General features: G+C 40.0%; 1 protein-coding gene across 1 annotated transcript in view; it reads right to left on the reverse strand.

Annotated features, from left to right (window-relative positions):
- LOC124721620 (protein C12orf4 homolog) overlaps positions 1-25099 on the reverse strand; it is a 145090-nt gene that overhangs the window by 17586 nt on the left and 102405 nt on the right. Inside the window, exon 9 of the mRNA XM_047246679.1 lies at positions 7108-7226. Coding sequence (XP_047102635.1) covers positions 7108-7226 — 119 coding nt within the window. The remainder of the gene's footprint in view (positions 1-7107; positions 7227-25099) is intronic.

The raw sequence follows: 25099 nt of genomic DNA on the forward strand, positions 1-25099 counted from the left end.
ACACTTTATACTGGCCAATAAGCGAACAGGTAAACTCTAAAATAATAATAAATACTAATATTCTGTTCCTTACTGCCTCTCCAACATTTTCTGTGTTTACTGTGCAAATGAAGTGCAGTTAGGGCACACAAAAACTTTTTTTTTTTTTTTCCAAATTAACATTTTAAGAAATATTGTCTGATAGAATTTGAATACCTTATTACGCTGAATATCTGAACTTTATTTTCCCAGCATATTTGAATTTTACTTCAAGACCAAAATTTATGAACTTCTTGTTAAACATTTACTATCTTTCATTTGTGCTATGGAACTGAATAATTATTTGACTAGTTACTCTCTGCTGCATCCGAAATACAAGCTTCGTATATGATAAAATTTTGCTAGTAGTCTGATTGTTCTAATAGCACTTACTTCTTCAAATAGTATTCTCTCCTTCCTATACAACAAATACCCATGAAATAACTTGGATGAATTTTGTTTAAAATTTTGTGACTTTTGTGATTTGGTTTTTGTTAACTTGTACTAACTATAATAGTTCTCTTAGAGACCTTAATTAATAGGTACCAGTATTGTACTCATCAAGACAGGAGGAGCTACCACAGAAAGGCCTCTGGAACCACCACGACTGGGTGGGTGGGTTGGTTAGTTGGTTGTAGAAGGGAGCAAACTACGCGGTCATCAGTCCCTCTGACCTTAGATTAACTAAAACCGATAAAATCCCACATTAGGAGAGGCAACTACAATGCCACGACTGGGAAATAAAATATATTGGCCAGATGGCACGACCAAACTCTGTCATTCCACAGCAATGCTAACACCTCCTTCGGACCACATTTAGCACAGCCAATCAAATCACTACATATTTTGCAATCACTGTTGACATCCTATACTTCCGTATATGATGTTTAATTGGTATTTATTTCCAGTGTCTTGTACAGTATGTCTCAGAGGTGCGATAATATGTTGTCGCTATAACACAACATGGGCGTTTATGGGACGAGAGTGTTGTCACAATTTGTGTTGTGGCTGTACATGCTGGTAATGCCCATGCCCAAAGTGGAACTTAGTTTAGTTTAGTTTTGTTGACTGTACCTACACTATGCTTTCATTTATGATGAAAAGAATTGTGTTAAAACTTATGTTTAAATTACTTTTCCAAAAAAGCCTAGCAATTTTATAAGATAAATTTCCCATGTGTATCATATTAATATAAATGGGTTTTTACATTTATTTTTTATGCTTTATTATTATTATTATTTTATGATCATTGTTTTATTTTTTTGAATTCTATATACATAAAATTGATTTTTTCTCTTTCACATTGTTAGACACTAATCTGTTTTAAAATAAATATATCTTTATCTACAGCTCCTGACTAAAGCAAAAATTCAGATCTAGATATCATTTGTGTAAAAAATGCTATTTTGTATTCCAGTGGATGGTTAAATTTTGTATTAATGTGCGAGCACTCATGCTATGAGCATTTTGCTCACAGAAATTTTAAAACAATTGACATTTTGTCAACAATGCCTTCAACATACTTGTTCGCTTGGTAGCTGGGTTTTGGATGTCCCCGACCATCGCAAACTGTTGTCATTGCGTCAGTACGTAGCTGTCGCTCACAGATATCATCTGTTTGGGCCAATCATCACCGTGCGGTATTTTGCTCACCATGCAAGTGTCGACGGAAGTATATATTTTGTTATTCATATTTCTTAAAATGTCATTTTATGTGAATTGCTCTCGGTTTATTGTGTTTTTTATTATTATTTACGATATCTATGTAATGAATAAACTAACATTATTTTGTATTTTTATAGATAAGTAGACTAGAAGAAAGAATTCTGGCATGGCTGGAAGATGACGACCTAGAAGATGTTGCAGCAGCATCTGTTAGAGCCAATAATACCAAAAGTGACCTAGACAGTGAACACAGCGACCACCGTACCAAAACAGAACAATCATCAGATGAAGATGAGGTGGAAATGTCTTCCATCCAAGCACGAAGTCAGTTATTTTACTTAGGCAGAAACAAACAAATGTAGTAGAGTTACAATCCAGAATGTTCCAATGTGAGGACAAGATCTCATAATATTGTTATTGGTAGACAGGAGAAAAAAGCTGTGACAAAAGATGCCAATGATATTGTAGATTTTTTTCTTCTTTTTGTAAGTGAAGAAATGCTGACTGACATAGTAACATATACAAATTTTTATATTAGAAAAATCAAGGCTTGATTTTCAAGAGAGAGAGATTGTGAAGAGACTGATACAAAGCTGAAAGCATTTATTGGCATTTTATACATGGCTGATATAAAAAAATGCTTCATTTGCATGTGCAGGAAATGTGGGACAAAGACGGCACAGCTCCTGATATTTTTCGAGCCATTATGAGCAGCACTATATTTCTTTTTCTGATCACAACTGTAAAGTCTGATGGTCAAACCCGCTCAGAGAGGTCTAAGTATGACAATCTTGCCCCACTACATGGAATATTTGGTTAGTTTGGCACAAAGTGTCAATCGAATTATCGGGTAGGAGAAAATGTACCACTGGATGAAATGTTAGAAGCATTTCGAAGCCGCTGTAAATTCTGTATGTATATAGCAAATAAACTGACCAAGTATGGAATCAAGGTGTATGCTTTCTGTGACTCAAAGTCTTTTTACGGAAGTAATGTAGAAGTTTAACCAGGCTAGCAACCAAATGGCCCATACAAATTCAATAACACTGCAACTGCTGTCATCAATCATTTATCATAAGATATATTATAAACTGGTAGAAATAGAACAACTGATAATTATTTCACCTCAATTCCAGTGCCTGACAAATTGCTGAGCAAACAAACAACTTTAGTTGGTATTCTCAGGAATTAAAATAAAACCAACACCTAGCAGGATCTTTGGTTTTCATGAGAACAAGGTTCTGGTTTACTAAAAAGATGTGCTTATGAGCAGTAGACTGCTTGGCAATGATCAGATTGATCCAACAACTGGGGAACACGCAAAACCTGAAATCATCATGTATTATAATTGGACAAAAGGAGGTGTCGAAGTGGTGGATCAACTGAAAGGAGAATATTCCATGGCTCAAGTAGCGTGTAGGTAGCCAGCGAGATTATTTTTTTTCAATTTTAAATATTACTGGCATAAACAGTCAAATAACATATAAAGAAAATAAAAATGTGATTATTACTAGGAGACGGTACTTGAAAACTCTGGCTCTAGAGCTAACATGAATACAAATTGTGCATAGGATCACAATGCAGAACCTATCTCATCCTCTACAGCAAGTTAAAAAACAATTTACCTATGAAACTGAAGTTTCAGATGCTGAAAAACCCTGTGGAATATGTCAAGTCTGTCCAAGATGCAAAAATTGGCAGACATAAAGGGTTTGTATCCATTATCAAAAAGTTTTGTGTAATGAATACGCTGTAATATGCGATGCGATGCATGAAAAGCTCAGATATATGATGAAGATTAAGTCACAAAAGTTAAATAATAAGAAATACTTGCTTTCTTTGATTTTCAATTTTTTTTTATAAGAGCCTCAGAAGACTGGTGATCATAATTGTCCTAATCTAAACGCATTATTGTGTACTGCAAATAAATGTATTAAATACTAAAATATGAGAGCTTTATTATAAAAAGAACAAAAAACGTACTAATTTACACATTTTAGGTACATTTGAGACAGCTTGTTGAGTGCGAGCAAAATGCTCGACACGCGAGCAATCGTGTAACTTTAAAGGCGCAAGTTCTCGCAGGTTAATGATTGTGTTAATAGTTGCGATTTTTGCGTATTTAAATAATATATATGCTATTACTGTTTGTTATTTTTAAGTTTAAAAATGTATACTTTCATTCACTAAGTATATTTCATCAAAATATTGGGAGTTCAAAGAATAAAGTAGATGAGCTTCTGGTTTGTTTGGAAGATTTAGAAGCTGAGAATGAAATAGATATACTATGCCCGTCTGAGCATCACATTGTTACTGATATGGATAAGGTAAATGTAAGTGGTTATAAGCTCTCTGCACATGTAATGAGAGAAAATATGGAGAAAGGAGGAGTTGCCATATATGTCAAAAGTTATCATTGTGCAAAAAGTATAGAAACAAAAAAGTTTTGTGTAGAGAAACATATAGAAGCATGTGCCTGTGAGCTTAAATTAAATAAAGGCACATTTATAATTGTAACTGTATATAGGTCCCCATCAGGAAATTTTCATCTATTTCTGAAAAATTTGGACTCCTTGTTGTGCTATCTGTCAGACAGGGGGAAGCAAATTATTATTTGTGGGGACTTCAATGTAGATTCTCTGAAAGAGGGTAATAGGAAAAATGACCTTGAAGTATTACTCGGTTCTTTCAATTTGACACCCGTTATTGATTTTCCTACTCGGGTGGTAAAGGATAGCAGCTCACTGATAGATAACTTCTTTATAGACCAAGATAAGTTTAACCAGATAAATGCTCAGCCTGTTGAGAATGGTCTTTCTGATCATGGTGCACAGCTAGTTACAATATATGACATAGCTCCATTCAGCAATACTAAACAGTCCTCCAAAGTAGTACGTTCAGTCAACAATTTAACAATTGCAAATTTCAGGGAAAGCCTACAGCAGTTAGACTGGGATGAGGTGTACCATGAACCTGATGCCAATTTAAAATATAATTTATTTCATGACATTTTTGTAAATGCATTTGAAAACTGCTTCCCCAAGAAAATAGTTAAATATACTCGTAAGAAACCTTGTAACAAACCATGGCTTACTAAGGGTATAAAAATATCTTGTAACCGGAAAAGGGAAATGTATCTGACAGCAAGAAAGAGTAGTGACCCAGAAACTATCAAAAATTATAAAAACTACTGTGTTATATTAAGAAAAGTTATTAAAAAATCCAGGAGTATGTGTATCATGTCTGAAATCAGCAACTCTGATAATAAAATTAAAACAATTTGGAATATTATTAAAAGAGAAACAGGTCAACCAAGAGCAGAGGAAGACAGTATTACCATCAAATTGAATGAAAACTTTACGAACAAAAAGTCAGAAGTTGAAAATATTTTTAATAATCATTTTCTAAATGTTGTGGATATAGTAGGATCCAGGTGTTCATTAGAAGATGCTAGGCTGTTAATGGAAGAGGCCATACCTATGCAATTTGATACAATTGAAATCTCACCCACTTCTCCCTCTGAAATTAGGAAAATAATAAACTTGCTTAAAAGCAAAAACTCACATGGAATTGATGGCATTTCCAGCAAAATACTAAAAGCTTGTTCTCAACAGATAAGTAAGATTCTTAGCCACCTGTGTAATAGCTCTCTGGAACAGAGCATTTTCCCTGATAGACTGAAATATGCTATTGTTATACCTTTGCATAAAAAGGGGGATAGATCTGATGTCAACAATTACCGTCCTATCTCCCTTCTAACAGCTTTATCCAAAATTTTTGAGAAAGTAATGTATTCAAGAGTAGCTTCACATATCTGTAAAAATGAAGTACTAACAAAATGTCAGTTTGGTTTCCAGAAAGGTTTTTCAACAGAAAATGCCATATATGCTTTCACCAGTCAAATTTTGAATGATCTGAATAACCGAACACCACCCATTGGGATTTTTTGTGATCTCTCAAAGGCTTTTGATTGTGTAAATCATGAAATTCTGCTAGACAAGCTCAAGTATTGTGGCATGAGTGGGACAGTGCACAAATGGTTTAATTCGTACCTAACTGGAAGAGTGCAGAAAGTTGAAATAAGTAGTTCTCGTAACATGCAAAGATCAGCACATTCCTCAAACTGGGGAACTATCAAGAATGGGGTTCCACAAGGGTGAGTCTTGGGTCCTTTGTTGTTCTTATTATATATTAATGACTTGCCATTCTATATTCATGAAGAGGCAAAGTTAGTTCTCTTTGCTGATGATACAAGTATAGTAATCACACCTGAGAAACAAGAATTAACTGATGAAATTGTCAATACTGTCTTTCAGAAAATTACTAAGTGGTTCCTTGTAAACGGACTCTCACTGAATTTTGATAAGACACAGTACATACAGTTCCGTACAGTGAATGGTATGACGCCATTAATAAATATAGACCTTAATCAGAAGCATATAGCTAAGGTAGAATATTCCAAATTTTTAGGTATGTCCATTGATGAGAGATTAAATTGGAAGAAACACATTGATGATCTGCTGAAACGTTTGAGTTCAGCTACTTATGCAATAAGGGTCATTGCAAATTTTGGTGATAAACATCTTAGTAAATTAGCTTACTACGCCTATTTTCACTCATTGCTTTCATATGGCATCATATTTTGGGGTAATTCATCACTGAGGAATAAAGTATTTATTGCACAAAAGCGTGTAATCAGAATAATAGCTGGAGTCCACCCAAGATCATCCTGCAGACATTTATTTAAGGATCTAGGGATATTCACAGTAGCTTCTCAGTATATATACTCTCTTATGAAATTTGTTATTAACAACCAAACCCAATTCAAAAGTAATAGCAGTGTGCATAACTACAATACTAGGAGAAAGGACGATCTTCACTATTCAAGATTAAATCTAACTTTGGCACAGAAAGGGGTGAATTATACTGGCACTAAAGTCTTTGGTCACTTACCAAATAGTATCAAAAGTCTGACAGATAACCAACAAGTATTTAAGAAGAAATTAAAAGAATTTCTGAATGACAACTCCTTCTACTCCATAGAGGAATTTTTAGATATAAATTAAGAAAAAAAAAGAAAAAAAACAAAAATATTGAAAAAAATAAAAAAAATAAAAATAAAAAATAAAGAAAAACAAAAAAAACACAAAAAAATAAAGTTGTTATATTAACTTAAGTATGTTGTTAAATTAACCTAATTATGTCATGTATTGGAAAATTCGACTCGTTCCACATCATTACGAAATATCGTATTCATGATCCATGGAACTAGTATTAATCTAATCTAATCTAATCTAATCTAATCATGTTCAAAAGAGAACTGTAATCTTGGATGTAGGTTATTCATTATTACACTGTTCTAAGAACGGATTTAATCCTATGTCTTGAAAGAAGTAATAAAGAAAGAGTAAAAATGAGTCTTACCTCTGTCATCTCATGCATGAGAAGAACTGGAATAGTAAGTGTAGTTATATCATTAGAACATGCTGTTTTCAATATATTCCGGAGCCCCAGAATCACAGGGTGTCTTGAATTAATGTCACCTGAAAAATTTAACAAACTATGACATTTGTAAATGACGTATACAACTTACATTTTTTTCTAATTACAAGAGAATATTAAGAAGAAATAGACAAAGTTACAACTCCTATTAACACACAATATTCAGAGTACTATTCTAAGATTCTGGAGTAACCCCATTCAGATATCACTCCAGATATTCTTTTAAGGTTCACAATATTTCTTTAAATCATTGTCAGTAAATACATACTGATGTTATTAATTCAAAAAGTCTACATCTGGTCTTCTCTCTGTTCCTGTTCAGCTCCATTACTATTCTCTCCCTCAAATGATTTCGTCTCTGAGAGGTGTATTCAAAAAATGTTAAAAAACATCAGTTAGCTCTATGTTGTAACTGAATATTTTTTAAACTGCTGATCCATAGCTTTTATGAATTGTATTTAAGACATAATAGTTCCATGAAAGCAGAAAATGTTTTCTATTAATTTCACAACCAGTTCTGAGTAGTGCTAAATTTTACATTGTATCTGTAAAAAATAAAGCCAACAGAAATATGTAACTGGTACTAAAATTTTCTTGGTCCACTAGTTAAAATACCTTGCTTAAATTAGCTATGTAGTATAACATGCATACAGTTCATTGTTGTGAAGTTGGGAAGCTGTTACTCATCAGATATATGACTGGTAACCGCATTAATAATTTTATCAATGTAATCTCTTTTGCAGATTGCTCGTGCAGTTAAGGACATACTTGTTTTGAATTATATCTTTTTAATGAATTTTTATGATGTAAGAAAATTTGGATCCCATGGGAAGTTGGGTGACCCTTACAATGAACTGACCAACATGTTGGATCTGCAGTGTTAGCTGCATATCAATGCTAGTAACAATGGACTAAGAAGTTTCCCATGTTTCTTGTACTGGATCCAAATGGTAGCAGCACTTCAGCCATGCAGCCATTGTTGATCAAGTGGCTATAGCATGTTTTAGGATCAATGCTTCAGTCAGAGCATTCACAAAAAGTATCAGAAACATGTTTATGGAAGCTGAGCTGTAAACAAGGATAGTGCTTGCTAGGTTTCCTCCCACATCTAATCACAGTGCCCTCTGCCCCCCCCCCCCCCCACACACACATCCATCAAAATAAAAAAAAAATTAAAATCAGGTGGTAACAGCAGGTTCTGCTTTGATGTGTGTAATGATCAATTGTAAGTGAAGTGTTGATGATAATAGTGACAACGACCAGACTGTACCAGGCAGTGACATATAGCACCAAGTATAAGTATTATGGTATGGTGAATCACAGTGTACAATCGCTGTACTCTGCAGGAATTTGCTGAGGATGTACTTAATAATACTCTCATTGGTCTTCCATTTTTGGAGCGAACAGATGGTGACAGTGGGGTCCTGGGATGAGACTAGCAGTGCATCCACTTTGTCTGCCAACCTTTTCCTATCCACTTTTCTATTGGCCTCCTTTGCCCAGCTCTTGCTTTTTTTTACCCCTACATTATTACGTTTCAAAACCTATAAGAGACTTCTTTTTAAAACTCTTTATCGTCATTCTGGCAAAGAAATAGGCGTGGCAATTAAGCTTCATTACCTTCAAGCTCAAAGTTCATGAACACAATATTAAATGTTTCAGAATAGCCTCAATCTAATCTCTTGCTGTGAATATCTTTAATGTCTACCTCTACAAGAGAAATATATATGAATAAAGAGGCCCAGATTATATAGGTGTGCACTTACACTTGCCATTCACTATTAGACAATGACGGATTAGGAGAAATTGAGCGGGAACTGGGAAAGACCTACTGGAATATTGTTGGTCTAAACAAAGTGTGGCACACACAAGAAGGCAGTTTCCTTTTGAGATCTGGAAATAAGTTCCATTTCTTTTGTGAACATGATGAGAAACAAAATGGAGTTGGGTTCTTAATAAACTGTAATACTGCTGATAGGGTCTTAAACATTATGTCAAATTGGGCAGGTTTATGCTTCCCCTTCAAGTTACAAAGACGAACAGATTGACTCAGTCTACAAGATCATTATCAAAATATGCAAAAAATGGAAGAAATCCAATGTCTGCTTGGTATGTCAGAGTAGGGAGGCAGGGGGGGGGGGGGGGGGGCAGGTGCAGCCATCAGCAAGCAAGGTATGGCTCAAGTCGGCACCAATGGCATCTGTCACTTAGGTTCTGACACCAGCCTCAGTTTGCACAGGGACTGGTGACAAAGGTGAAGACTATTGGCCTCGCTCATGGGATGCAACAGAACTCACAATTTGGACCCAGGGTTGACTGAGGTTGTTTGGTTGAAGCCAAGTGCAGAGTCTCCACTGACAGTGCTGTTTAATGGCTCTGTCAATTCTGTGACTGTCTTAGCAGCAGATTTCTGGCCCTGCATTATGGGATGGAGAATTGCAGGACTTCCCTTGATATGTCAGTGGTAAATTCCACAAAGGAAGGAGCTTCTCAGCAGAGTACTTGTAGAGTGCACATACTTTTTTTTTTTTAAGGCTAGGTAGTAGTTTCAGGTCCTGTTCTCTGGTGAATGCTTTCAGCTGATATGCAGAGAGCCAACTCCAACTGTGTACAAGGTAAAGACAGTTTGACTGTCAAACATTTAACAGCAAATTGCCAAAGTATCCATAAAAAAGTTCCTGAATTTAGTGTCCTCCAGGAAAAATAAGAACTGGCTGAAACTTGAAGTAGAAAGCTTTGAAATATTTATTGAAGCATACAACATATGTCAACAAGAGATTAGGCATCATAGAAAAGGGAATGTTCATGGCAGTCAACAAAAATATTGTCATGAACTCGAGTTAATTATTGGATGTTTTTAACGGTCACTTGATTCATCTGTGACAGTTTTAAAATTATTCACAGAAGGTCTATGCTCAGTAGTGCAGAAATAATCTGACCATGCAGTATTCCACAGACATGCCAAAAGTCACAGGTTAGCAATATGGACATATACAGATAACAATAGTATCACATACGCAAGGTATAAAAGGGCAGTGCATTGGTAGGGATGTTATTTGACCTTAGGTGATTCATGTGTAAAGATTTCCGACGTGTCTGTGGCCACACGACTTTGAATGAAGAATGGTAGTTGGAGCTGGATGCATGGGAAATTATATTTCGGAAATTGTTAGGGTATTCAATATTCTGAGAGCCACAGCATCAAGAGTGTGCCAAAAATACTAAATTTCAGAATTTCTCTCGGCCTTCACTTAATGACCGAGAGCAGCGGCATTTGCGTACAGCTGTCAATGCTAACAGACAAGCAACACTGTATGAAGTAACTGCAAAAATCAATGTGGAACATACAGTAAATATACCTGTTAGGGCAGTGTGGAAACATTTGGTGTTAATGGGCTATTGCAGCAGACAACCGAATCAAATGCCTATGCCAACAGCATGACGTCACCTACGGTACCTCTCCCGGGCCCGCGACCACATTGCTTGGACTCTAAACAACTGGAAAAGTGTGGCCTGGTCATATGAGTCCTGATTTTGGTAGGTAACAGCTGATGGTAGGGTTCACCAAGCTGTCAACAAGACACTGTGCAAGCTGATGGTGGCTCCATAATGATGTGGGCTGTGTTTACATGAAATGAACTGGGTCCTCTGGTCCAACTGAACTGATCATTGACTAGAAATGGTTATGTTTGGCTACACTGAGACCATTTGCAGTTACTCATGGACTTCATGTTTGCAAACAATGTTACATCACTGCCCAACAATTAATCATGACTGCTTTGAAGAACATTCTGGACTATTAGAGCAACTGATTTGGCCACCCAGATCATCCAACATGAATTTCATTGAACAATTTATGGGAGACAATCCAGGTCAATTCTTGTACAACACCCTCCACTGGCAACAGTTTCACAATTATGGATGACTATAGAGGCAGCTTGGCTCAATATTTCTGCAAGGAACTTCCAACAACTTGCTGCATCCATGCCACATTGAGTTGCTGCACTGCACCAGGCAAAAGAAGGTCCAACACGATATTATGAGGTATCCCACAACTTTTGTCACCTCAGTGTAGTTGGAGACCATTTTAACGTATCGTTTATAGACTGGGACATATATGGAGTCAGTGCAGGTGATATGGACAGAGTCTTGTGAAGCAGTTTTGAACATGTTTTTCACCTAAAACTGTCTTGAGCAGCTAGTTATACAGCCCACATTCAATGGAAATATTTTAGACCTTGCAGCTACAAACAGGGCTGACCTTATGAATAGTGTCAGTATACAGGCAAGAATTAGTGATTATGATATCATAGTGACAATAGTTACTAAAGCTAATAAACCCATCAAGAAAGATAATAGGGGAGTATTTTTTCCTAGACAGGGAAGATATGCAGTTGTCAGCATCTCACTTAGACAATGAATGCACATCATGTATTTCCAGTATGATGGATGTTGAGGAATTATATGCAAAGTTTAAACTGACTGTAAATTGCACTCTGGAGAAGTATGCACGGAATAAGTGGATTAACTACGGAGAAGACCCACTCGTGGTTTGCAACAAAATTTGGAAAATGCTGATGAAGCAGAAACTGTTGCACTCATGATTCAAAAAAGACTGCACAAATGTCGAAAGGCAAAAGTTAGGAGAAATTCATGTGTCTGTAAAAAGATCAAAGCACAAAGCATAAAACTTCCACCAATGTACTTTAGTGAAAGATCTTACAGAGAAGCAAAGAAAATTCCGCTTCTACATAAAATTGCTAAGCCTGTCAAAGCTTTCTCTCCAGTCTATCACTGACCAGTCTAGTGTGGCAATAGAAGACAGCAAATGGAATGCTGAAGTTTTAAATTTTGAGTTTAAGAAACCATTCATGCGGTAGGACTGAACAAACATACTGTTGCTTGACTGACATACAGACTCCGTTATGGAGGGCAAATTAACTGGCACCCCTGTGTAGAGAAGCAACTGAATGAGTTGAAAACACCTAAGTCACCAGGTCTAGATGGGATCCCAATTCATTTTTACACAGTGTACTCTCCAAGCAACTGCACTAAAGTGCAGGACAAAAGAACAGACAAACAAAATTACAGAGCAATATCTGTAACGTCGGTCTGCTGCAGAATTCTTGAACATATTCCAAGTGCAAATATAATACATTTCTTTGAGTTGCAAAAGCTTCCATTTACAAATCAGTACAGATTTAGAAAAAAGTGCTCCTGCAAAACTCAGCTTGTACTTTTCCTGCACGATATCCTGTGAACCCTGGATGAAGGGCAACAGGCAAATTCCATATTCCTACATTTTTGGAAAATGTTGGACACAGTGCTCCATTGCAGATTGTCAAGGTCTGAGCATAATTATTAGGTTCCTAAATATGCAAGTGGCTGAGAGACTTCGTAAGTAATAGAATCCAGTATAGCGGTGTCGATGGCTATTGTTCATCACAGACAAGAGTGTTGTCAGGAGTGCTCCAGGGAAGTGTTATAGGACTGCTCTTATTATCTGTATACGTCTGATGGGCAGGGTGAGCAGCAATCTGTGGTGTACACAAAGGTATCATTGTTGAGTGACTGTAGAAGGATACAAGATGACTTAGACAAAACGGCTAGTTTGTGTAATGAATGGCAGTTTGCTAAATGTAGGAAAATGTTAAGTTAATGCAGATGAGTAGGAAATACACTCCTGTAATTTTCATACAGAGTCGACAGAGCACAAAGGATTCTGTGTCAGAAGCACACATGGAAGACTACCACATGGTTGTGGTCTCCTTAATTGTCCTCAGTTTGATTTGGGAGGTCAGGGCAGACCAACTTTAATTCCAGACTTCCAGAACCTGATGGCATATAAACAATCGATGGTCAAGTTCCAGGACTCCGATTTCCAGAATTCGCATCCTGGTGGCCAGCTTGCCCAACCAGTCAACTCATTCATTTCCTGAAATCCCAACATGACCGGGGGTACAAATGAAAATGACTGGCTGTCCAGCTTCATGGAGGTCAGAGCCAAGATCCTGGATAGCCATAACCAATGGGTGAGGAGTGTAGCACTGGTCTATGAGCCTGAAGGCTGCTAAGGGCTAAGGGCTAATTTAATGGCCATCAGCTCAGCAGTGAAGACACTGCAGCCATTTGGCAGAGAATGGAGCTCACCACACCGAACATATGCGTGTACAAAACCTGTTCGTCTGTCGACTGTTGAGCCATCTGTAAATACCACTTCCTAGTCTGGATACTCCTCAAGGACAGCCAAGAACAGGCAGTGAAACATTGTGGGGTCAATGGAATCTTTTGGACCTAAGGAGATTTTAAGGCAAATCTGAGGTCGAGGCACAAGTCATGGGGGCAGATGCGACGTATCCCCAAAGCTGAGGGTGATGCAGAACCATACACAACACTCCCATAGTCAAGATGGGACTAAATCAGTGCTTTGTAGAGATGCAAAAGGGTGGAGTGATCTTCACCCCAGCTAGTATTACTGTGACATCACCAGCACTTTTATGTAAGTTGGTGAAGGTGGCGAAGCCACATCAGCTGGTAATCGGACTAGACCCAGAAAGTTGTGTGTCTCAACTACAAGAAATAATTGATCATCTAGATAGAGGTGTGTGTGTCTGGGGGGGGGGGGGGGGGGCAGTATGATGTATGATGTTGACAGAAGTACACGACACGAGTCTTGATGGTTGAAAACCAAAAGCCATGTGTGAGAGCCCATGACGCTGTCTTTCATATGCCATCCTGTAGGCAATGAACAGCAACAACCATACTAGATGAGCAGCAATACAATCAAAACTCGTTAGCATGTAAGGAGAGCAATACCGAAGAGCCCCCAGCCACCGCTAGACCATTGATGGCCACCAGAAAGAGGGGGATGCTCAGCACAGTGCCCTACAGGACCATGTTCTTTGGATATGGGGGTTACTGAGTGAAGCACCTGCTTGAACTGAGAACGTACAGTGTCACAGAAAGTTCTTGACAAAAACTTGGGAGTGGAGCCTGAAGACCCCACTCACATAACATAGTAAGGATGATGTGACACCATGTCACGTCAAAAGCCTTCTGTAGGTTAAAAAAAGACAGTGATGAGGTGCTGACGATGTGCAAAGGCTGTCTGGATGGCAGACTCCAGGTGAACCAAATTGTGAGCAGTGGAGCAGCCTTTGCGAAAACTGCCCTGAGATGCAGCCGAAAGACGCTGAGACTCAAGGAGCCACTACAGGCACTTGCTCATCACGCATTCGACCATCTTACAGGGAACAATGGTAAGGCTGATTAGTGATTACTGTCAGTCTCCAAGTGGTTCTTACCCAGTTTCAGAATCGACTCTATCGCCCTTGTTCCAGATCCAATTAAAGAGGGCAAGGATGAGAATGTGATGCTGACAATCTACTGACAGAAGTTTGAGTATTTGGTTGGGAATGTAGTCTGGCCCTGAGGCCATATCAGGGCAATGGGCTAGGGCACTGAAGAGTTACCATTCACTGAGTGGAGCATTATATGGCTCCAAGTGGCATGTAGTAAAAGGATAAGTGCATTCGCTCCACCCACTGTTTTATGAACCGAAAGATGGGCTAGTAGTTCTGAGGCTGAAGCATGAGCATGAGCATAATGCTCAGCAAAATGTTCAGCCATAGCATCTGGATATGTATAAATGGCACTGTCTAAGGAAATACTTGGTACACCCGCAGTGGACTGGAAGCCATAGAGTCATCTGATCTTCGCCCATACCTATGAGGGTGACGTACGTGATCCAATGGTGGAAACTTATCGTTACCAGGATTCTTGCTTATGCTGTTAGGAAAGCCCACCTACAATCTCTAATGGCCACACCAATCTCTCTGATACATCAGGATACTGTCTTACAACAAGGGGATCCTGACGAAGAGGGGAAGGCTTGGTTGGCTGCCAGTGCATGCTGAATAACCGCATCAATACCGTCTTGTGATGGGAAGCTAAGGATGACATCAGAGGTGAGCCCATCCCAGTTGGCATTATGGAGAATGGAGAACCCATGTGGGTGGGTGTCCAGGGAAGCAATGTTGATGGTGGGATAGGAAGATTGGGAAGTGGTCACTACCATGCAAGTCATCATGGACACACTGATGCATAGATGGTAGAAGACCAGGACCCCAAAAGGAGACCTCAATGGCCGAGTAAGTTCCATGTGGCACACTGAAGTGTGTGAGGGCACCACAGTTCATGAGGCAAAGACTGAGCTGTGCCAGTACATCCTGAGACACATCACATCATCATCAAGAGGGAAATTAACATTTCTGATGGTAGAATCCTGATGTGCCTGTACCTGAACAGCCACAGGCTCCAATTGTGTATCAAGAGGCATAAGGTCACTGTATATACAGTTCAGCACATATGTACAAACTCCACCCGTTAACCCCTTGTAGTCAGTATGATTCTTAAAATAACCACGGTAGCCATGAAGGGCAGGTGTCTGAGTTACTGAAAACCATGTTTCTTGGATGGCAATACAGAATGCAGGGTATGTGCTTAAAAGCTGCCGCAGCTCAGCCAGGTGGTGGAAAAATCCACAGGGTGTATACATGGACAAAGAAAAAAAATTTCCTGGATTTCTCGGTTGAAAATACACTTTGTCCCGTGCGAAAATACATTTTCCCCATGTTATGTCAGAGTATACTTTTCCTCAGCACTGTAAAACTTATCAGTCTTTTGAACATTCACAGTTTTATACGCCGACGTAGAATTTCCCGGCACTTTAGAAAATGAAACTCGGGGGGGGGGGGGGGGGGCGGGGGGAGGGGGGGGGGAGACATGTTTTGGAAAGATCTCTGATGTGCAGCAGCAACAGGTATGCTGCATATTTTACGAAGATATAAATTCGAATTCCACCAAACACCACAAGTTACTTTCCAAGGCATTGAAATCAAGATTGCGACGCACTTTTGTAAGCCAGTAATAGCTCATGTCATGTGATCTCGCCAGCTGATGGACAGCATATGACACGTGATGTAGTCAACCAATAGCAAGATCACACTTAAGTAGCGCGAAAACACAAATAAGAAAATTTGATCGTTTCAATTAATATACATAGTGTTGCTACAAGAAAAACAGAGGTTCCACATATAATCGTAGTCTTGAAGATAAATAAGCTGCAAGAGAAGCTAAGCTTCCACACATAATGCTGATATTTTTTGCGCATGTTACACTTTAAGATGTATCACACAAATGTGACAGTAAAATTTTTAGTAATGATGTAAATGTCTGATCTTCTGGGCTCGAAATTCTTCTAGATGGTCGTCCTCAAAGAGTTGATTGTTAATTGACAGTCAAACGCTCTGCGATTTAAGAAATTCATCGTACATTCTCACACCTAGTTCATCTTGTGTAAAAGGAAATTAACTTTTAAAGTAACGCTTTTCAAACCACTATCCGCAATGTTTTCCCGTGACCTGTAAGAAACTGATTCATTTCAGCAGTTGCCAGAGAGCGCCAGATAATAGGCACCACCACTCTTGCGCAGCTACGATGACACGGGAAGCCCGTATGTTCGTACGTGTAAAACATTAAAAGATCTTGCACAATGTCACAAAAGAAACAAGACATCAGAGGACACTTCAAGTTCATCGGAATTTCATGAACCATATTAAAACACATAATAGGGCTTAAAGTGCACATTCGTATGTCCAGATTCAGATGTAAATTTTCTTGATTACCAGCACTGTATTATCTCATGTTTGGTTCTTTATTATGGCATAATGCCATGTGAGCTGGAAGATGGAAAACATGCACTTAAAATGCAGCGAACAGTTGGAACTAGCCAACAGTGTGAAATTAAACACTTCGTTTCAAATAAATTGACTGCCTCAGCGCAAAAGATTAATAAAAGCCAAATCTCTTTAGCAAAAGGACAAAAATAACATCATTGTTCTGCAAGGTGATTATTAATGCTTGACTGTCAGGAAGGTCAAAATAAAACATGAAAATAATAACATATTTTAGCCATCCATAATTATGTGAATGTATTTTAATTCATTTGATAACTCCCAACCACAGAAATCCGTTTTGTTTTCATTTAATGTGAGAGCAATAAATGAAGAGGAAACAGCAAAATCACTAAACGTTAACGTGGGTCACGTGGAGACTACCCACCTCCCTTACAACTCAGACTGCTCTGTGCATCAGCCCCAGATCTACGATATTTCCGAACCGCGGCAATACTAGACAGTGGCGCCCAGCCCCACATCCGCAGCCAGAAGTGGGAGAAGGTACTACCCATACACGACTCAACTGCTCAAACGAATCTAATATTAACAGCTGTCACGTCACGCTCATCACAGGCAATTTGTCGTTATGAATCATTGCATAATCTTTCTAAAGCCTTTGACACAATTTGCTGTTGGCAGACACTTTTATGAGCACTATGTTTTGTTGTTGTATGTGGCAGATTTCGTTTGAGACTTAAGTTTTATTTTCGTTTTTTTCTTCCTCTTGTTAATGTTTTGTTGCTGCAGTATTATCCTGCAGACATGGGATACAGTAATATCCTTTGTTGGATTATTGGTTCTTACCAGTCAAAATCACAAAAATTTAACTGAAAACTAAAACAATGAAACATTACCGGGATTCTAAAAAATTCCTTGGTTTTTCTCGGTTTTCTCCCGGATCAAAAAATTTCCGGGTTTTTCCCTGATCTCCCGGTTGTCCCGGGTCATGTAAACCCTGAATCCATGACAATTCCACTGGAGGATCAGACTGAATACTATGGGGGCATGAAGCGAGCAGGGGTGGCAGGTTATGACCCAAGGTCATGTGTCACAGGTTGAGACATCAGGGGATCCACTGACATAGGTTCTGCAGTACATCGCCTTGGAGATCTGGTGCCTCAGGGGCCACTGGGATCTCCGCCTTGGGCACAGAAGGAGTAACTGCACAGTATGGTGGCATGGGGCCACTTGAGTTTCCTTCATCTTGGAGGAATTCTTTTTATTCTTCTTGTCCTCCTCCTCCGAGGACGAACACTGAGAAGGTATCTCTGGATTGATTTCAAAGACAGAGGAAGAACGAGAAGTCTGACAGCCAGCAGCCTGTGGTTCCCTGTCCCTCCTCCATGTAATAATTAAAGCTTAAATGATTTCATAAAGAGAAAAGGACAGCCAATTTTATCCTTTCCGTCATCATCTGATACATAGAAGCTGGTAAGAAGTAGAGCAAGGGAAAAACAATGGCAAAAAGTAATAAAATATAAGAAGTTGCAGAAGATGCAACAGGTCCCCTGGAATTTATTTTGTGAAGGGAGGCCAGCATCTGTATCTGACTAGCCCTTTAATCACTGCAGAAGATATGCACAATGTTCACATCACAGAATAGTAAAAAGGGTTTATCACAAGCATTTACAACAGCAGGGTGTATACATGGCCAAGGAAAAAAATTCCAATGTTTCCTGGTTGAAAATACACTTTCTCCTGGGTGAAAATACGCATTTTCCGTATTAAGTGACAATATACTTTCCTCGGTACTGTAAAACTTATCAATCATTTGAATGTTTATGGTTTTATACACCAACGTAGAATTTCCCGGCACTTTAGAAAACGAAACTCAGGGGGGAAAAAAACACATTTTCAAAAGATCTTTGATGTGCAGCAACATGTTCGCTGCATATTTTTGTGTTACCAAGGTATAAATTCAAATTCCATCAAACACCGTATGTTACTTTCCGAAGCATAGAAATTTAGATTGCGATGTGCTTTTGTAAGCCAGTCATAGGTCATGTCAAGTGATCTTGCCAGCTGATGACAGCATAGGACACGTGATGTAGTCAGCCAATAGCAAGATCACTCTTAAGTAACGCGAACACACAAATAAATTAACGGTTTAAATTAATTACGTAGTGTTGCTACAAGAAAAACAAAGTTATCACATATAATATTGGTCTCTCAGATTAATAAGCTGCAAGAGAAGCTAAGCTTCCACATATAATGTTTATCTTTTTTGCGTGTGCTGCACTTCAAGATACATCACACAAATGTGACAGTAAAATTTTTAATAATGACGTAAATGTCTGATCTTCTGGGCTCAAAATTCTTCTAGATGGTCATCCTCAAAGGGTTGATTTTTAATTGAGAGTCAAATGCTCTGTGATATAAGAAAGTCATCATACATTCTAGCACCTAGTTCATCTTGTGTAAAAGGAAATTAACTTTGAAAGTAACGATTTTCAAACCACTATCCGCAATGTTTTCCCGTGACCTGTAAGAAACTGATTCGTTTCAGCAGCTGCCAGAGAGCGCCAGATAATAGGCACCACCACTCTTGCGCAGCTACGATGACCCGGGAAGCCCGTATGTTCGTATGTGTAAAACATTAAAAGATCTTGCACGATGTCACAAAAGAAACAAGACATCAGAGGACACTTCAAGTTCATCGGAATTTCGTGAACCATATTAAAATGATAATAGGGTTTAAAGTGCACATTCGAAAGATTCAGGTGTAAATTTTCTTGAGTACCAGTACTGTATTATCTCATGTTTGGTTCTTTATTATGGCATAATGCCATGCGAGTTACAAGATGGAAAACGTGCACTTGAAATGCAGCAAACAGTTGAAACTAGCCAACAGTGTGAAATTAAACACTTCGTTTCAAATAAATTGACTGCCTCAGTGCAAAAGATTAATAAAAGCCAAATCTCTTTAGCAAAGCGACAAAAATAACTTCAAGGTTCTGCAAGATAGTTCCGAACTGGGGCAATATGAGATATGGTGCCCAGCCACACATCTATAGCCAGAAGTGAGAGATGGTACGACTCATACGCGATCAACTGTGCATGCACAATAGCATCGAAGGCAATTTGTTGTTCGGAAGCATTCCATTGTCTTCCTAAAGCCTTTGACACACTTTGCTGTTGGCAGACACTTGTATGACCACTGTGTTTTGTTGTTGTATATCTCTTATTTCCTTTGCAACTTAAGTTTTATTTATTTATTTATTTATTTATTTTCTCCCTCTCATTCATGTTTTGTTGCTACAATATTATTCAGCAGAAGTGGGATACAATAATACCCTTTGTTAGAGTATGGTTCTTACCAGTCAAAATCACAAAAATTTAACTGAAAAGTGAAACCACGAAAAATTCCCGGAATTCTAAAAGAAAAAAAATCCCGGGTTTTCCCCAGTTTTCTCCCAGATGAAAAAATTCGTGTTTTCCCCAAATCTCCCGGTTGTCCCGGATCGTATACACCCTGAACAGCAAGAATGAATATAAATGGATAAAAATTTCTAATAGGCCATGAGTCTGGCCAGTCCACTGTTCACGTGCCGCTAAGCAGTCAGTTCCATCTTTGGTGGATTCATCTGAGGTGTAGAACCAAATAAGAGGTAAAGTCCAGGCAAAATGACTGTAGAAATGTAATAAAATGCATTGAAGTGAGGAAGATCCTCTGGCCACAAGCAGCCAGAGGCAGCTAGTTCTGCAGTGGGAGGTCAACTTCCACACCTGACCATCAGCTCCAGTTACTGGAGAAGACTAACAGAATTCTCATGCCACATAATGATAAAAAGAAATGACAAGAAAAAGATGACAATCTTCAACCAATGTGTGGGTCCTCTTGCATGCAGAAAAGAACTTAGGTCAGACAGCACAGGAAAGGTGAAGAGAAGACTGCCAAGTCGTCATAGCATTTTTATTGCTCTTAGCTTTCCCACAGTGGCCAAGTGTTTCCCACAGTGGCCAAGTGTCCCAAGCCGCGAAATGTTTAAGTTGTAAGTCAAACCTCACTCTGAAACTTCCTTTTGATAGCTTCCTTTGTCAACTGATCAGCAAGTGACATGATTTCACCTCACTGAACAGTTCATTATGAAGATTAAGTTCTGGACGTGGATGAATAGTTCTGCATAACAGTTCCACTTTGGAAAATCAGAAGCCATGATTGAGGGGCATGACTCCACCTTCCTAATGGCACTCTGCAGCTGGTGTTAAGCAACACTCTTCGATTAAGACCTACAGTAAACACAAAAGTTGTCAAGATCTAGGGATAATCAAATGATAAGGGGGTAATCCCAAAAGTAAGGTCTCCTATTTTTTTTTTTATAAAGACAGAGATCTGTTTATTTCTACAATGGTTTACATCAATTTACAGCTTGAACATTTAGCTATTTTTCAACATAGTCACCATTTCTGTCTATGCATTTTTGTAGACGCTGTGGCAGTTCTGGTATGCCCATGTCATACCAGCTTGCCGCCATGCTGTTTAGAAAGTTATGAACCTCTTCTTTCACCTTGTCATCAGAGCTGAATCGCTGGGACCACAATTAATGCTTACAGTTACTGTGAGACTCTGAAGAAACTCAAATGGGCAATTTAGGACCAGAGAAGAGGAATGTTGAGCAAGGGCATACACATTCTCCATGACAACACTTGCCCACACATTGCTCAGCAAATTGTTGCTCTCCTGCAACAGTTTCAGTGGAACATAATCACCCACCCACCCTTTAGTCCTGACTTGGCGCCCAGTGACTATCACCTGTTCCCTAGGTTAAAAGAACATTTGGCCGGAAAGTGATTCAGCTCCGACGACGAGGTGAAAGAAGAGGTTCATAACTTTCTGAACAGCATGACAGCGAGCTGATATGACATGGGCATACCAAAACTGCCACAGCGTCTACAAAAATGCATCGAAAGAAATGGTGATTATGTCAAAAATAGCTGAATGTTCAAGCTGTAGACTTATGTAAACCACTGTAGAAATAAACAGGTCTACATACTTATAAAAAAATAGGAGACCTTACTTTTGGGATTACCCTCGTACATCCCATAATTTCTGTGAGGCCATTGAGGTCACACATATCATGAACCCCTCTGGGATACCATTCCCCTGTATGAAGGTGTGGTGTGCGTACTGTAAGACCTTCAGTACACACACCATCAGATTATTTGACTTGTTGCTCTAACGAAGTAGGTGAGTGTCAGCAATATGTCTCGTGGTCTTATCATGGCGTGTTTATCTTCCGCCGTAAGGTCAGATGAAAGAAATGCCACTTGCACGCTTAGAGTAGCAGATTGACAATGACCAACTTTAAACAGAACTTGATTAATTTTCACACACATTTATTAAAATAATAACAATCATAAAAATTAATTAACTTGGTTCTGGATGCTATTTACAATTGACACTCTGAAGTTCCTTTGGTATTGGTACGTTAACCTTATTCTCACATATATCTCTGATACTTGACAAAAGTGTCTATACATTTATCTTCATGGCTATGTAGAGGAATAGGGTAATCTTATTGGGTGCAGACTGAAACTTGACAATAGACTGGTACAGACAAATGTAGAACTCGTACAGACTGTTGCAGACAAATGCAGACTGACTAATCGGAGGTCTGTACACTCGTTATAATACCTCGTGCGTTCATGTATCACTGCGCGAGTGTGATCCGCAAGGAGAAAAGGTTCTACGTTAGCAGCAATCTCATTGGCTGTGTTACATATTAATATGCGGATCGGTGGAAGCAGAATTTGGTCCATCTCTATGGCAGCGCCATCTCGTAGTGCGGAGACGGACGAGCGCTGCGCCTGCGCTGTTGTGCTTAGCGGGGCGCGCTCTAGTGGGAAAGTTGTGTATGCGCTGACTACGCGGAACTATGTACACAACAGAAGGGAACTGTAGTATACACTGTCTCTGAAATGGTAGAATTGGGAGGAGAAGAGGAGGCAGAGGGAGGTGGAGGGATGGGGTGGGAGGTGGAGTGGGCAGAGGGAGGTGGGGAGCATTGGGATACAGGGAGTGGGCACAGGGATAGGGGGATGGGCACAGGGATTGGGTGGGGGGGGGGGGGGTGCGCAGAGGCAGGTGGATGGGATGGGGGGGAGCAGCGGGAGGTGCAGGGCCAGAGGGAGGTGGGTGGAGGGGGTAGAGAGAAGTGGGCGGTGGTGGGAGGGTGGCAGAGAGAAGTGGGCGGTGGTGGGAGGGGGGCAGAGAGAAGTGGGCGGTGGTGGGAGGGGGGCAGAGAGAAGTAAGTGGTGGTGGGAGGGGGGCAGAGAGAAGTGGGTGGAGAGGGCACAGGGAGGTGGGGTGGGGGGCAGGGGGGGCCAGAGACTGTGGTCATGTGTGAGACTTGCATTTGCATTTGCAGAGAGAGAGAGAGAGAGAGAGAGAGAGAGAGAGAGAGAGAGAGAGAGTGTTGTCTGTTTTTTGACAAAGGCCTTGCTGGTCTTTCTGTGACTCAGCATCTCTGTATGGTGAGTAGTAGCTATACTTCTCGTTATATTGTTATAATACCAGTTGATGTTCATGAAACCTCCCTGCCCCTCCCCTCTCACATTGAAGTGCTCTGTAAATGACATCTTCACACCTAATAAACTAAACCTGAATCCAACAGCATCTACATACATAGTCCACAAGCTGCCATATGGTGCATGGTTTTTTTTTTTTTTTTTTTTTTTTTTTTTTTTTTTTTTTTTTTTGTGGTTTTAGGGCACAAAACTTCTATGGTCATTAGCGCCCAGCCCGTGACTTAGGAAACAGGAAAAAACCGAAATTTAAAACCAGCAGCAATGGGAACAAAGTCATAAAATTTGAGAAACTAAAAGCAGAAGGAATGCTTAAAAATCCACTACAGAAAGGGGTTGGTTGTCCCCAAAATAGCTTCAAATGACTGACGTCATTTCACTGTCACTAATAAACTGGAGAACGCGGTCGACTGAGCGCGTGTCATCTGCTAAAATCGACGATAGATCAGGCGATAGCTGTAGACGGGAGCGTAACGGATTAAAATAGGGGCATTCAATTAAAAGGTGTCTGACCGTCCACAGCTGAGAGCAGTGGGGACAGAGTGGGGGAGGATCGCCGCTTAAAAGATGTCTATGGCTAAAAAGACAGTGCCCTATCCGGAGTCTAGCTAAAATTACCTCCTCCCGACGACGCGTTCGGGAGGAAGAGGTCCAAGCGCAAGGAAGGGCTTTCACTTCCCGCAATTTATTATGGGGAAGTGTTGACCAATGCGCATGCCATAAATGAGTAACTTGGCGACATAAACCGCTCCGTACATCGGTGAAGGGAAGTGACTGAATAGCTGGCCGAGGAAGAGAGACTGCAGCCTTGGCCGCTATATTGGCCACCTCATTCCCACAGATACCAGCGTGTCCTGGGAGCCAGAGGAACGCCACCGAGACGACCCCCAGGTGGAGCAAGCGCAGACAGTCCTGAATCCGGTGGACCAGAGGGTGCACAGGGTAAAGAGCTTGGAGACTGAGGAGAGAGCTGAGAGAATCTGAGCAGATTACGTACTGTATCCGCTGATGGCGGCGGATGTAGTGGACAGCCTGGAGAACAGCGTAAAGCTCCGCAGTATAAACCGAACACTGGTCGGGAAGCCGAAAGTGATTTGGGGTGTCGCCAACAATATAGGCACTCCCTACACCTAACGATGTTTTCGAGCCGTCGGTGTAAATAAATGTGGCGTCCGTCATTTGTGCACATAGAGCAGCAAATGCCCGACGGTAAACAAGTGTAGGGGTACCATCCTTGGGAAATTGACATAGGTCACGGAGCAAGTAGATCCGGGGACGGAGCCAAGGCGGTGCTGTACCCCAAGTTGTCAAGAAGGTTTTAGGAAAGCGGAAGGAAAGAGAATGGAGCAGTTGACGGAAGCGGACTCCCGGGGGTAGTAGGGAGGAGGAGTGGCCTGCATACCCTACATCAAAGGAGGCGTCGAAAAAAAGGTCATGGGCTGGATTAGCAGGCATAGAAGACAGATGGCTAGCATAACGACTCAGAAGGACTGCCCGCCGATTGGACAGCGGAGGTTCAGCAGTCTCAGCATAAAGGCTTTCCACAGAGCTGGTGTAAAAAGCTCCAGACACTAAACGTAATCCACGGTGGTGGATAGAGTCGAGACGCCGAAGAATAGACGGCCGAGCAGAGGAGTAGACTATGCTTCCAT

Source organism: Schistocerca piceifrons, chromosome X, assembly GCF_021461385.2.
Source record: "Schistocerca piceifrons isolate TAMUIC-IGC-003096 chromosome X, iqSchPice1.1, whole genome shotgun sequence".
NCBI lineage: Eukaryota > Metazoa > Arthropoda > Insecta > Orthoptera > Acrididae > Schistocerca > Schistocerca piceifrons.